At 36.4% G+C, this 16,017-nt stretch overlaps 1 protein-coding gene across 3 annotated transcripts in view; it reads left to right on the top strand.

Annotated features, from left to right (window-relative positions):
- DTNB (dystrobrevin, beta) overlaps window positions 1-16,017 on the top strand; it is a 273,847-nt gene that overhangs the window by 112,430 nt on the left and 145,400 nt on the right. For all 3 annotated transcript variants that reach the window (XM_012652544.1, XM_012652543.1, XM_012652542.1), the window contains exons 7-8: window positions 7,785-7,890; window positions 10,804-10,970. In XM_012652544.1, the coding sequence (XP_012507998.1) occupies window positions 7,785-7,890; window positions 10,804-10,970 (273 nt within the window). The remainder of the gene's footprint in view (window positions 1-7,784; window positions 7,891-10,803; window positions 10,971-16,017) is intronic.

Here is a 16,017-nt window from a genome sequence, read left to right as displayed (position 1 = left end):
CTCATGACGCAGCAATTCTACTCCTGGGTTTTTCCCAACTGAAGTAAAAACTGACCTTTGTAAAAGACTTTTACAAGAATACTCTTGCCAACTTTATTCATAAAAGCTCCAAACTGGAAGCATTCTGGATGTCCATCATAATAAAATGTTGGAATAAAGTTAATTCAGGAGATCATACATCTGGAATTTGCTTTGAGATGATGGAGATTGGAGAGAGAATAAAAGCATAGATGAAACAAAATTAGTCATATGTTGAGAATGTTTGAGGCTCGATAGCATATTATACTATTCTCTCTACTTTGGAATATTTTTAAGACTTTTAATAATAGAAAATTAATTCTAATTGTAAATTTGTGATTATGATTATTGTTTGGACACAGTACAATGTTATTGTAGTACCCCAAGCCTAATACTTTGGTGAGTAGGCCAGATATATTAAGATTCTTCAGTGTTTGTAAATTAACAAACTGGCTTTAGAGGCTTAAAAGTTATTGAAAATAAGCAGAGAATATATTTAAATTTCTCCCCAATTTTTCCAAACTTGAGAGTTTTGGGAAGTACTATATTTCTCCTTAGAAAGATGATTGCTATTTTTTTTATTCTTTATTTTTTAGGTCTTCATATTGACTTTAGTTTATTTGACCTACCTTTCGGGAAATTTTTAATTTGATGCCTATCTTTATGAAGGGAAAACCTGAATAAACAGAGTGAAGAGCGAGGGAGGAGAAGAGAGTGAGATAGGAAAGTAAATGTATTCTTGTGGTTGGTGTTTGCAAGAGATACTGTCGATGACACTTCACTGGACATTTTGCCACCCTCACCTTGATTCACAGAGAACGTGGCAAGTGTGTAGAAATGGGATTATGTTATTTCTGGCTGATTTGCAGAATAGCAAGAATATTTCATGCCTGGAGGTGTCCTCTCATTACACTTTGACAAAATATCCTCTCCAGCCATATGCCAAAATGGCTTTTCTTCCACTTTGAAGTGAGACATTTTCTGGATATTCTGACCTTGTTTTCAGTCTCCATTAGCAACCCTTCATTACCATGTAATCTGGTGTAGGTTAGTACCATGTTTCATTGATTCGAAGATACTTTTTCATATCTTAATCTCTCTGAAGTAGAGATATATTACACAGCCTATGACATAACTGCAGTTGGTTAGGCAGTGGTTATGAAGGGTTGTCATTTCCTGCACATGGGCAAACTTGATCACAGCTGCTCATATTGTTGTTACTTCAAATGAATTATGCCCACTTTTGGTACTACATGTGTTGTCATTTAAAATGTTCTCAGAAAGAATATACTGTAATTCAATATTAAACAAAATGTTGTAAACACATAAAGACATGGATATAGGGAAAAAACTTTGATATTAGTAAAACAAATATATTCATCATTACAAGAATTCCCTATTTTTTTTGCAAAGCAACAACCAGTTGCTTTACAGAACCTTTTTTTAAAGGCAGATATCCAGAAATAGGTGAAGCTTTATTATTTTTTATTGCAGAGATATGACCAAAATAATTTCTTGTCACACCAAAACATTGCATTTGAAATTGGACAAAACTGCCAAGTTCCTCTGAATAGATAAAAGAAATTCAGTTCAAGAGGCTGGTGTGACCAATTCACATGTCCTGAAAGATTATGGTTAATTAAGTCATTGAGTTAGTTTAATTGGCTGAGTATTTTTCTTTCTTAGTGATAGAAAAAAAATAACGGTGCATCTTACAAGTGATCTTACAAGTGCATCTTAGATTGGATGAAATACAGTGTATAGAATGGGTTTTATTATGATCAGCTCTGTGCTAATGAGGCCTGTCTCACTGGCATTAATTAGATTGAACAAAATTGTAGAGACCTAGAAGTGAGGTTTTGTTCTCTTGGGCCTGTGGAGGACAGTGTCTTACTAAGTGAATCCTTAGATAGAAACGACAGTGGCTCCAAGGTTGTTTCCTTTTTAGAGAAAGCTTTTTGTTAGTTACCAATGCTCGCTAATGTGTGGACAGCACATTATAGGAAAGACTCCCTCTCAATTATGACTCATGCGCTGAAAGCAGGTCCTCATGTGTTCAGTCATGTTTCTTGCCTGCGGCCTGTGGGATGTTGAGCCTGTGGGCCGAGCTCCTCCTCTGTGTTAGCTGGTGGCACAATCCAGCTGTACTCCCATTCTGGACCTCTGATGTCACCTGTGGTCTACTGTCTGTGGTTGCTAGTCTTCAGGTGAAGCCGAAAAATTTGTCACCCAACAAACATAGGACCCTGGTCTCCTAATCACTGTATGTAGTGGCTCAATGGCAGCCCAAAGAAGAGGACGACATCTGCTCAGATGTTACTTTTATTTTATTATTCCTTTTAATCATAAGTATATTTGAGTTTAAATCATCATTTTAAAATACAGCTCTCTGCTGATGTCCCTATTTTTTTTTTTTTTTCCTGGAGACAAGATCTTGCTCTGTTGCCCAGGCTGGAGTGCAGTGGTGTCATCATAGCTCACTGCAACCTCACACTCCTGGGCTCAAGGGATCCTCCTGCCTCAGCCTCCTAATAGCAAGGACTACAGGTGCGCACTACCACACCTAGCTAATTCTTCTATTTTTTTGTAGAGACTGGGTCTCGCTCTTACTCAGGCCTGTCTCAAACTCTTGACCTCAAACGATCTTCGCACCTCAGCCTCCCAGAGTGCTAGGAGTACAGGCGTGAGCCACTGTGCCCAGCCCCTATTTTTCTTAAAAAACTTTAGTAACTTATTTCCTCCTGGATAAGGTTCTTAGCATGACATTGTGGCTTATCAATCCAGCCAAGGCCTGTTGTTTCACCTTTATTCCTGATGCTCCCATACCCTCCCACACCCTCTGTGACCTACCGTCACCCCTCAGTATGCCAGGGCTCTCTTTAGACATTGTCACATTTCCTCAGGGGTTGTGCTATTTGAATTTCCACCAGGCTTGTATAAGAGCTTCTGTCTCTCCACAGCCTTGCCAACAGCATATGTTCTTACACTTTTGAATTTTTGCCAATCTGATAGGTGAGAAATGTTATCTCAGTATAGTTTTGATTTACATTTCTCTTGTTTTGAGTAACCTGCATTTTGAGTGAGTGAAAGCAGTCACACTTTGTGTTTTTCTTTGTGCTATTAGCCCTCACTGGAATGCCAGTAACCTCTGCCCCCCTCTTTCCCCTCCAATAAAGTCCTCATATTTCACCTCCCTTCTTCTTTGATGTTCTTAATCTTTCGAGGTAGGATTCTTTCCTCCGATGTACTTGCACGTCACATATAGCTCAGTTATGCCCTGAGGGAAGGGACCTTGGTCTCCTTCCATTTTACATTCCCAGTGACTGACAGTGTCTAGAAAATAATTGATGTTTACTAAATATTTGTTGGAATAATTGAATAATGATTTTAAATTAAGTATGGCATAAAAATTAGTATTTTTGGCTTGAATTCTAATTGAAAGTTTAAAGCTCACAGATGTACTTGTAACCTCTTTGTTTTCATTGATATCATTCCATGATTTTCTCAAATGAAGCAATGTTTGCAATAAGAGAAATACAGTATTTCAGAATTTCTAAAGTTTTTCTTTTAGCCTTAATAAATAAAAATATCTCAAATAAAAAGCACAGCAGCATTATATTGTATCATTATAAATTACTGTTATTTTCAAAGTCCAAAATAAATCTGTGATACGGATAAATTTGGTGTCTAATATTTGAAAGACAGCCCCACAGCACTGGCTGGCCCTGTTACTCTAGTTAATGTATATTTGCCCCTGTCATATAAAATATTTCTATAACTGTACACAAAAGTTTGTATAAAAATATTTTAATCTGAAAGCTTTTAAAAATGCTATTTTCAAGACTGTTAATTAAATGTCTTACATTGTTTAAGTGATAGGGCAACAGATAAGAAATATTTATTAACATATGTTGCACATAGGAAAGGAGTTTTTGTTGGAAATGATGAAGTTGAAGATTGCAGCGATGATAATCTATTGCTAAGTTATTTTACTTATTTTATCATGTTATTTTAGTGATACTGGATTTCTCATTTTTACGGGATGGCTCCTTCTCCCTTTAAAAAAGGGAAGAGGTAGTCAAAGTAGAGGAAAGGAGGTAAGAATGGCATATAAGGTAATAATTGTCAGTCTGGAGGATTGGAGGAAAAGGAGCAACAGACAGAAACACTTGTTTCTAAGAAAAAATGAGACCTCATACAATGATAGAAAGAGTCTCAATGTTTTATAGAGGAAGGCATAAATAAATCATGGTGTTTTTGCTTAGTGGATCAGGCAGCTGTTAAAATGCTTAGAAATGAAGACCTTGTACGGAGCAAAATGCTTAATAAAATGTTGAGTGAAAAAATAGAATTTTTATATCTATTCTATGTTCATAAGTATGTAGAAATAGACATACATCTGTAGGGAAATAGAGGAAAATGAGAATTGTGGGAATCTGCATTATTTTTGTTTTTATTATAGTTTTTATTAATATTATGCTATAAAAGATAAGGAGAAATACAAAGAATATGTTCAACTCAAGAGCAGAAACAAAACAAACTAAACAAAAAGGGAGAAAACAGAGCCAAACTACTTTTCACACAATTATTTACTGAGTCATGAAATTTTATAGTTGGAACATCTCCCCCAAGAGTTCTCAAAATTTTTGGTCTTAGGACCTCTTTACACTCTAAAAATTATTGAAGGCCCCAAAGAACTTTTATTTATGTGGGTTATGTCTGTCTGTATTTCCATATTAGAAATTAAAATTGAGAAATTAAAAAATATTAAGTCATTTAAAAATAACAATGATAAACCTATTACACGTTAACATTTTATGAAAAATAACTGTATATTCCAAAACAAAAATTTAATGAGAAGAGTGGCATTGTTTTATATTTTTGCAAATTTTAAAAATATTTGGCTCAATAAAAAACATGAATTCCCATATCTGCTTATCCATTCAATCTATTGTGTTATTTTGATTTGGCTAAATTATAGGAAGAAAATCTGGCCTCAAACAACTAAATAGTTAGAAAGGGAGGAGTCTTCTAATAGCATTTTCAGATAATTGTGGCTACATCACATTGCCTCTTGAAAACTCCACTGAACACACATGAGAGAATGAGATTGAAAAAGACAAATAATGTCTTAATATTATTATGAAAATAGTTTTAGCCCCATGAACTCCTTGAAAATGTTTAAAGACCTTCCAGGGGTTGCCCTGATCACACTTTTAAAACCTCTGTTCCAGCCCTTGAGAGATGAGAAAACAAATGTTAAGTGGTATTCCCAAATCACATGTTGGTAGAAGACAGAGCACTGGGACACAGCTCTTCTAGTTTAATTCATCATGCTTCTGGAGAACTTCAAATTATAGTGTGACTGAAGGACAACCTTAGAAATTGATCCTGTGATATCAAAAGATAATTATACCTCTTCATCTTGAAGATTTTAAAAAACCTCTATGGTAGGCAAATCAAAACTTTTTAGAGAAAGTAGTATTAGGACTATAAATGGATTATAAAAATGTAATCTTTAACAAATATAAGAAGATGTAGAAATATTAATTTAAACATTACATTTATAATAAAGGATATGACATTTAATTTTTGTTTATCACCTCTTGCTAAAAAAACTTCCTAACATCTTCTATCTCAATAACTTTAAATAGACGTTCTGATTTCATTTGGTTTGTTGGTTATTTACATGGCCATAATACAAGGCACTTTCCATGTCTGGTCCTCTACTCAAATTTTAGGTGGCTTTCTGGTTTTTAATGTTGTTCATTTATTCCTCCTAGATTCCACTGAGGTCTCAGAAACAGTGGTAACTTGAGTGCCTGCAATGGAAAACACTCTGGATAACCATTCTTTAGCCTACTCGAGTGGGCATTTCTCACAGTTTACCATCAGCGCACAGCGATGTGTAGAGGACTGTGCATGCTGCTGTCATCGTCAGTCAGCTCTCTCGCATATATCTCAGCTTCCTCCCCAACAGCCTGCCCCCAGCCCCTGGCAGTTCTGGCCTGCAGTTTAAGCCTGGGTCTGAGACTCTCCCTCAGCTTTCTTCATCTTTTCCAGGTTTCTATTGCAAAACTTCCTTCTCTGCCTTCTACTATACCTCCCTTTTCTATTCCCTACTTACCAGTTTCTTCTTTTAACGATTGTTCTCAATCAGAATGACTTCCAATTTACCTATACTAGAATCAAAATTCTCTCAGTTGCCAGAAAGATACACAGGAGCAAGTCTGTGTAGTCTTGAGCCTTGCGTGATACATCATGGTGGGTGAGATGGCCATCCTGGAGGCGTCTCTCCTCCTAGCCAAGCACCAGAACGCCTTCACTCCTTGCTTCCAGTTTGTGTTAAATATATTAGTGGTAAAAATCAGAGTTACTTTGTAATCAGCTGGCAATATCTTTAGGTCAGCTCTAACCAATTTTATCTTTTCTACCTTTTTTCTTTCCTAAAATAAAGTATTTAAAAGTTTTATGGGGAAACCCCCATATTTTTTATAACCTGTTTTTCACTTTGAGAAAAGTGGTGGGGCTGAGAACACAGTTACTTGGGATAGAGTGAGATGAAATTATGGGGGTCCTTTTGGCTTCATTGCATCCCCAATCCCCAGCCCCCATCCGACCTTCGAACGGTGAGATCGAAGTGTGGAAAAGGCCTGCTTAGGGCTGTGCATCTGCTCTTGTGTTTGCTCTTTTGTCTCTGCTCTTCTTTTGGAATAAAGTTTGCAGTGGGGGCCTTCATGTCCAGGTTATAGTTACAGAACTCTCCTGTCAAGTTGTATGGCACTGCATTTTTAGCTTTTTTTTTTTTTCTTTTCCCTTTGGTGCTGTAAAGGCATGTTGTGGGTTGGAGAAAATAAAAAGAAAATGCATTAATTTGAAATATTCTACAGCATTTGTTCTACCTACATCATATAACTATTTCTATCTTCTCTTTCTAGACCGTTTTCTAATTTTCTGTGTCCCCGCAGGACATAATTATTTCAGTATTTCACATACCGGTGGAAGCTTACAATAGATTTGTTTTTTAAAAAGAAGAATCGAAAAATGTAGTCTAGCTAGGGAGGTGGTATGATGGAGGGAGTACTGTGATGGGCGTTTGGATATTTAAGTTCTGATCTCATCCTTATCATAACTATCTCTGCGACTTTGTCAAATTACTCAACTACCCCAAGCTTTTTTCTCTTCTGTGAGAAAATTGTTAAATGATGTCTAAGAGTATTTGCCCCTTACTTTACCATTTAATTTATTCAATAGTTATTTTCAGGTGCCTGTTGTGTGCTGGGCACTGTTATGAGTGCTGAAAATATGGTAGACAACCAGACAGCCATAGTTCTGCTTTCACTGATGCTGTTTATAATCTGCTATGGGATGTCTGTCTCCCCTACTGGATAGCAGACATAGGAATCTGAAGGACAGTCCTGGCTCTGTGTCTAAATCGGGAAGGGCCACTACAAAACCTTTAAATGCTCTGTTTCTTTACTTTCTCAGCTATGAAATGAAGACAATAATATCTAACCTATTTACCTTACACAGTTTTAAGACTAAAATAAAATAATGTATGTGGGAATATATCTGAATATAGTCATAGTATGGTACAGTGTGTAGTAGTGTCTGTAGTAATGTAAAATATTAATGTTGCCTTAAAATTTCACATGTAATTCATTAGAGTTTGGATGGGGGAAAAAAAAAACCCTAAATTAACTTAATCTTGGAGTTTAGAGATAATTGAAAAATATGAAATATCTTTGTTTTTCTTCTCTTCACAGAAAAAGATAATGCTAAATATGTTTTTAGACACAATGATGGCTGACCCTCCTCCCCAGTGCCTTGTCTGGCTACCTCTCATGCACAGGCTTGCCCATGTTGAGAATGGTAAGCAGAACTTTTATTGTTCAGTTCCTCACGTTATAGGAAGTGCAGGAACTGATTATTTGCAATGTCCTTAGCTCTTCTGTCATTTGAAATTATATTTGACATTTTGCTGTCACTCTATTGTTTGAATTTGTGGTTTTGGCTTTCAAAAGAGGAATATTTATTTTTTTAAAAAAAGGGACGAGACTTATTACTTAGGTTACAAAGCGGTAGTAATACTCTAGGTCATAATACTTTGTGGTTCAAACTGTAGGCTTTTCTTTCCTCAGATTGCAGATGGTTGTTTTCTGGGTAAGCCCACCTAATTTAGTTATGACTTCCTTTTTTTCCCCTTTAATTTATCAAAAACATAGCTCTAAAAAATTGGATATGTGCAATATCAACTGCTAAAAGTATAATTATTTTGGAATAATTTAAATAAAAATAGCTAAGATATAATTTAGTACTGGATTTCACACATCTTCCATTTTTTTGCTTTACTATTTTGCCTTGAATGTACTCTTGGTGTCCTTCCCAGTAATTTGACTTAAATCTCTGTTTTGCATTGAATTGAAGTAGTACTTATCTCTGAGTAACTTCTTTATTTTTTCTATTATTGCCATCAGCTTATCTCCTTGTTTAGGTTGTCTGAATTTATTAACGGGAAAGCCATAGTTTTTCTGGCAACCTCCCTTCTCTCAAGGCTCTGGCCCGTCTTTCCTCGTTCCTCAGAAGAGAACAAGGAATAGCTGAGAAGCCACTAAAAAGCAGAGTCTTCTTTTTCCCCCTTGTAAGAATGAAATATGCTTCCATACTGTTTTTATTTTCTCCCTCTCCTATGCACACTTTAAAATTTTTTTTTTAAATTTCTCAGCCTGTTACCCAACTATGGCTTTAGTTCACAAGTCCTTCAGATTCAGGATTAGTTTTCTTAAAGGACCAGAATCTCTTGACGAGACTTAAAACAGCCACATTTTTGAAACAGGATTTTAAATAGAGATTTCAATTTTGGGGAGCAGTGTTTTTCTAGCCTTAAGTACTTTAGTAGTTTTGTGTCGAGTTGATTTTTGTAAAATCATTTTGTATCTGCTATACCAAACAGAGCCTCGTTTGTCAAGATGTATTGTTATCCATTTTATTGTGATTTTGTATGCAGTGTTTTATTTATTGATTGTGTTCTTATGTGGTTAGCAATATTATTTTTCCCAGTGACAGATAAACATTATGAAATAATTGAAATATCTAGAAATAAAATGTTACCTATCACACTAACATTTGTATGTCTTAATTTTAATGGTGAGAAACAAATTATAAAATTGTGATATTTCTAAGTTTTTTTTCTTATTTAGACCCTTTAATTCCTATGAAATTTATCAGTTGAATTATTTTGAAGTTACCATTCATAAGGAAAAATATTTATTTGTTCAAGCAAAAGTTATACTTTGTATATTGGTTTAGTAACCCAAGTAAACCTTAGTGTGTAAGAAGGTAACTATTACATGATGCACTTTATTAAAATCATACTTTTGCCAGAATCTGAACAGTTCTTACCTTTCTTATTTATAATTGGCCCAGGTTGATCCTTTCTTCATTCCAGTTCTCAGCTTTTCCACCTGGTCACCCATTCTACTGACTAAGCACTGGCTCTTGACTGATTCATAAGAGAATAGAAGAAAAATCACATAGATATACATACTCAACCAAAATTATCATACTATATTTGATAATATTAATATACATGTGTCATTTGATATTAACCCAAATTACTTAGAATTACAAATATTGGCTACAGTGATGTTGATGCCATTGATGTTAGCTCTAGATTGAGTTGGTAGTCCTGTTTTCTGGAGGAACTATACTATATTGTATAGTTTTAATTTGGAGCATACACTCTTTTTTTTTTTTTTCTTTTTGAGACAGAGTCTCGCTCTATTGCCCGGGCTAGAGTGCTGTGGCGTCAGGCCAGCTCACAGCAATCTCAAACTCCTGGGCTCAAGGAATCCTTCTGCCTCAGCCTCTCGAGTAGCTGGGACTACAGGCATGCACCACCATGCCCGGCTAATTTTTTCTCTAGATATATTTTAATTGTCCAGCTGATTTCTTTCTATTTTTAGTAGAGATGGGGTCTCGCTCTTGCTCAGGCTGGTCTCGAACTCCTAAGCTCAAACGATCCGCCCGCCTTGGCCTCCCAGAGTGCTAGGATTACAGGCGTGAGCCACCACGCCCTGCCTGGAGCACACACTCTTAATTAGCACCTTCAGCATGCCTTGGAAATACCTTGATGGCAAATAGCTTGCAGAGGAAGTTATGTACTTTGGATTTTTCATTCCTGATTTTACTTTTCTTTTAGTCCTTTGTGATCTTCTTATATTGTTTTTCTTACCTAGTGCTCAATTTGTTTTTGAGTCTTGATTCCCTAGTTAATATACATTTTTGGGAGCAGGACTAAAAATCATTATACTTGAGATAAGATGGGTATCATATACATGATACTAGAAAGAGTTATTCAGTGAAGATTTAAATAATATACCCCTTTCCTGTTGACTTCCATTTCTTGTGTTCAGAATTGAATTGCCAGAGGAATCAATTATGTACCAACATTTAGAAGTATAAATAATAACCTATCATATACAATTGTGTATTGCCCATGACAGCATATTAGAATGATTATTAGATGGGAATGTAATAGAATTATGTGGAAAATTTTTTTCTGATTTACTAAGTCTTTTCCTTTTATTATAGTAAATGGCCGATTAGATGAACAGATAATTTAGATTCTTCAGTTCTAATTTTGTTTTCACCTTTCCTTTTATATTAATATTAGATTTGGTTTTCTTCTGTATTGACTTTATTATCCAAATGAAAATTCTTCCTTTTTTCTTATCCATCCCTCCTCACCTCCCCTTCTCTCTCTCCCTTTCTCTCGGTCCACAGTCTTCCATCCTGTAGAGTGCTCCTATTGCCGGTGTGAGAGTATGATGGGTTTCCGGTACCGATGCCAGCAGTGCCACAACTATCAGCTCTGCCAGAACTGCTTTTGGCGTGGCCATGCCAGTGGCCCTCACAGCAACCAGCACCAGATGAAGGAGCATTCCTCTTGGGTAACTGATTCCTGTTTCCTCTGTGTCCCTGAGTGTTAATCTGTTTCATCAGTAACAGCACATAGGCCAGTTTCCTGATGGATGCCTACCAAATAAGCATGTAGTATAATAACATCTTAATACTAACGTTTATGCTGGGGTTGCAAAAATGTTATGCTTCTTCATTTGAATTTAAAAACAGAATTTTAAAAAATTCTAGGAGATAAAGATATTACTACATTTGAAATGGTCCCCTTTATTCAGTAAAATAAAATATTGCGATGCTCTCTGTCCAAAGTAAAAAGTAAGTTTCTTCTTATTTTAAAATTGTACAAGGCATATCCCCCCAAATGCTTATTCTTTTGAACTTTAAGTAAGATTTAAAGTTCTTTTTGCAAGCAAAACTTCCTCACATTTATAGGGTTTAAATGTTGCAAAGAAAACTACATGAAATAAAGGAGTTAAACTTTTGCCTCTCTAACGTTGGAGAAAATATTATATTTTTGCCATGTTGGTATCTTTACCTTCAAAAGTGTTTTTTAAAATAATATTTGGGTGGAGCTCAATGTCTGATTTTTCTATGGTATCTATAAATCATGTAACATGCTCATCATCAATTATTTTTCTTCCCTTCTCTCAATTTATTGTGAATTTTTAAAATGCCATAGTTTTCTTTCCAAAAATTTGCTATAGCCTATGTTTTAAAACCTTTCCTCTAGTTATTATTGGTCGCTTGGTTTGCTAAACACTAGAAAAATATAATATACAGGGTCACAAGTATAATTCAGAACCTAAGTTCTTATGCCTGGTTATCCTTTTGGTCTTCAAGTATTAGAAAGCTTTAATAACCAATTTTTATTTTCCCTTTAGTCTTAAAACTCAACCAAGAAAAGGCGAATAAGGTCCTATCAGGGATTAGTTAAAGAAAAAACATAACAAACTGCAACCCATGTGTACACTTAACTCTGTTTCCTGCATTTTTGACAACCTGTTACAGATCTATGTTTTTTATTAGATAGGCTTCAATTATAATATAAAATTTCATTAAACTGAATATTCTATCCTGGGTTCTGTTGTGTTGTGAGTTCCAATATATATGTCTTTTTGGTTGAATGGCCATTTTTTTAAATCTTTAAGAAAAAAAAAACCCAGTAATGTCTTCTCTTTTTCATTGAATAAAGAGAATTTACAGATTTTCAAATTGTTACTTTTCTCTTTCTTAAAGTGCAAGTACCCTACTGTGTTAATTGATTTGTTAATGTTTCTTCCACTGTTTTTTGTTTATAGTCTAACTCTTTACACCAAGATAGGTTTTGCTCTTTTACCTTTCATGACAATTGGGCTCACTGGTATGTTTCTACTGAAAAATTCTCATTCTAGATTTGGGGTTAGGAGAATGAGGAACTTCATGTTCCCCCTAATTTGAACTTGCTCATTTGGCTAATTTATAACCCTTTTAGGAATGGAGATTTGACATTTATGTGAAGATAAGTGACTGAATACTGTTACAAAGCACTTTTTCATATACTCTGTTGAATTTTTTCATTGTGTTACACGTACAGAAAAGTACAGAAATGACAAATGAATTCTATTCCTGTTTGATCCCCACAACACTTGTGAAGCAGGTCTTGTTTCCATTTGTTGTTATTTTTATTTCAGCTTTGTTTTTTTGTTTTATTTGTTTTTGTTACAGTGACTTAAGATTTTAAAAAAATCAAGTATTATCATCATCTATAATTTTGAAGCTGGTATGATAAATGTATCAGTTCTGAATTTTGAGGGGTGTATGCATTGTATACAGTAGAAACATACTGGTAAGGCCTTTCAACAGTATGTGTGTCGACATGTAACTTGTTTTCAAAATTAAGATTCTGTGCCCTTGCTCTTTGAGAAAGATATGGGTGAATTTCGAGGCTGGGTAAAGATGTTTCTAGCTAACATAAAGATATGTAATTAGTTTAATAGTAATTTCTTTGATGGGTGTCCACTGTGTTTGTACTAACATTTTGAACGAATGTTTATGTTCACAACAGATGAATTTAGTGTGTGTTTAACCAGTGTGTTTATAAATTTGTATTTGATATGTGAGTATTTAGTACCTAGATGTTTATTTTGGTTTTTCCAGAAGTTTCTGTTTTAATATTTTATCTAAGTAACTATGCAGTATAATTCATTATGTTTTTAGTTCTTGGTCCATTTAGTTTGCTTTTATTACAAAAAATAATGATATATGGTACGATATCTGTGATTCATCCTGTCCATTTATTCACTCAAAAGATATTTTTTAAGCACCTACTATGTGCCAGGTCCTATAGGGGACACTTGGGATACACCTATGAACAAACCAGACAAAGATTCTTGCCCTTGTGGATCTTAAACTCAATAAGGAGTTTAGGAGAGAGTATGAAAGAGGCTGCCAGGGCTGGTCAGCGTCACTGTTTTCTTGTTCATGCTGGGCACACACTTAGACTACATTTCTCAGCCCTCGGGTAGCTAAGTGGGACCATGGGATTAGTTCCTGCTTGTGGAATGTGAACAGAATGATGGATGTCTTCTCAGAACAAGACAGTTAATAGCAAGGTGCCTTCTCTGCCTCTCTGCTACCTTGGAGGAGAGAATGCCATTAGCACCCAGTGGAGGGTGAAAGCATAAAATAAAAGGAAACTGGGTCCTCAAATGGAGAAGAATATCCATCAACCCACATGATTGGGCCATGATAAAAACTTTGTGTTAAGTCCTTGAGGTTTTAGTGCTAGAAATAGAGTTCTGTTAAAACCTTAACATTTGGGCATTGGCTTAGCAGTCAGGTGGCACACTGTTGAGGGAATGGTATTGGAGAGGAAAAGACAGAAACCCATGTTATGTAGTGGTAACTAATTTGGCAAATTTGTCATCTGTGATGACTTGGGAGGCACACCTCACGCCAACTGAGCTCTAGGTCAAGTGTTGGAAAGGATCCAAGTGTGAGACTATTAATGGTAAAGTGATACAAGAAAGACATGAGCTTAGAAAGAATTGGCTAGTTTGCAAGCTGTAAACGAAAGGGAACAGAGAAAGTTCTGACAGTTGGGGCAGTAAACGGAAAAACAAAGAGCTGAGAGCTGAGAAAGGCTTTAAGCGACACAGGCCTAGTGAACTTTCTCAGTTGAGAAAGGTGACTCAGTCCCATGGCAAAGATCAGATGAAAGGCATCAGTTCTTATTCTCAGCTGATTGTCAGAATCACCTTGGTCCCACCTATGGAGCTTCTGATTTATAGGTCTGAGATATGTGAAACCTGGACATAGACAGTTTTTAAAAGTTCCCCAAGTGATCCTGTTGTACTACCAGAATTGGGAACCACTGACCTTGTTGTTTCATGTAGCCTCCAGGTGGCTTCTATTAATTGAAAGCAAGAGGTGTGGAGGCAAAGAAATACATCAGTCTTGAGAATTATGTCTAGAAATGAACTTTGTGTGTGGTTACTGGCACATGGAACTGACTGGAAGCAAATAGATCAAAGGCCTCCTAAGTTTCTGAGGGAATTATATTGGCAAAGAAACCGTGAGCCTGGACTGAACAAGCCCTTAACTATTTGAGCTATAAAGCTACTATAAAAAGAACCCAGAAGTTGCTCTGGCAGGGTCGGTTGATGGATTGTAAAGGTTATGCAGCCCCTCAGGAGGGTGTGCCAGGGCCCACTTGACCAAGGAGGGTATTGGTAGGGAAGACCCTCCTGCTCCTATTCCACCATTGTATATTGGGAGTGGGAAGGGGGCATGCAGGTAATTGCTGTTTTAGTTTGTAGCTTGTATCTGAAGAAGTTACATGTGATCCTCATGAAGAAGACTAGGCCATGTTCAGAGAGCCTGGATACACTGACTTAATGGGCCTTCAGATTTTCTCTCTGGGCATGTCGTGGTGTGGTCGGAGGAGCTGAGTGTGTTTTGTGTGTAGAAAAAGGGAGCAAAAAGGAATCTGGTGATAGAAGTGTATTCATGTTTTTCTTTTTGTGAACAAATTCCATTGGTGAGAACTAGTCATATGGTCCCATCTGGAGGATGGATTATATTAATATTATATAGATGTGTGTGTGTGTGTAAAAAACACTTCTCAGCCAAGGCAGTTTAAAGCAGGCCTCTCTATCTTTACTCTCCCACTGCCCATATGCACTGACAAATGGAAAGGTCTCCAAAGGAACCAGCTGTGGCAGGAGCCCTTAGATGGAAGGAGGCCAGGCACCTGCTTGATGGAGCACAGCCCTCTGCCAGTCTGCATAGGACTCTACCATGAGCAGAAATCAGGAGTATAGGGGTGGGGAGATTGGAGATTGAATACAGAGGTCATATAGGCCTTGTTGAGAAAGTAAGACTTGAGCAAAGACTCAGCAGTTTGCCAACAGACACGTGGGGAAGAGCAGAGGTGTTCAGTGTTCAGGCCCAGGGCAGGCGTGTACCTGTAAGGTTAGGGAAGAGAAGCCAGTGTGGCCAGAATGAAATGAGCAGGAGGAGGATTGAAGGAGGGGAAGTCAAAACATTAACATGGGCATGTTGACCACTGTTGGGACTTTTAGTCTGAATAAAGTGAGCAGTCTTTAGAGAGTTTTGAATAGAAAAATAGCATGATTTGATTTATATTTTAAAATGATCAGTCTGGATGTCACGTAAAGAGTAAATAGTAGGAAAAAAAGAAGCAGGGAGACCATTTAGGGGAGATTATTAAAATAATTACAACAAGATATGGTAGGATAGTAGCAGTAGAAGTTGTAGAAAGAGTTGAATTAGGATGTTTTATAATATGGCCTAATGGGTTGGATGTGGTTTGAGAGTGTAGAAAAGTCAAGGGAGACTCTAATATTTTGTCCTGAGCAACTGGAAGGATGGAATTGCCGTCAGCTGAGATGGGGAGTCTGTGGGTGGAGCACAGTTAGATGTTTAAGGGTCCAGTTTTGGACTTGTTGAATTTAAGTTGCTTATTAGATATCCATATACAGTGGTCAAGTAGACCATTATATAGAGTTTAAGAGAGAAGTCTAAGAGGGAAGTATAAATTTGGGAGTCACTGGCACATATTTAAAGCCGTGAGACTGA

The sequence above is a fragment of the Propithecus coquereli genome, unplaced genomic scaffold, assembly GCF_000956105.1.
Source record: "Propithecus coquereli isolate 6110/MARCELLA unplaced genomic scaffold, Pcoq_1.0 Scaffold39, whole genome shotgun sequence".
Classification (NCBI taxonomy): Eukaryota; Metazoa; Chordata; class Mammalia; order Primates; family Indriidae; genus Propithecus; species Propithecus coquereli.
The sequence above is the reverse complement of the archived record's forward strand: the minus strand, read 5'-3'. Positions and strand labels throughout refer to the sequence as shown.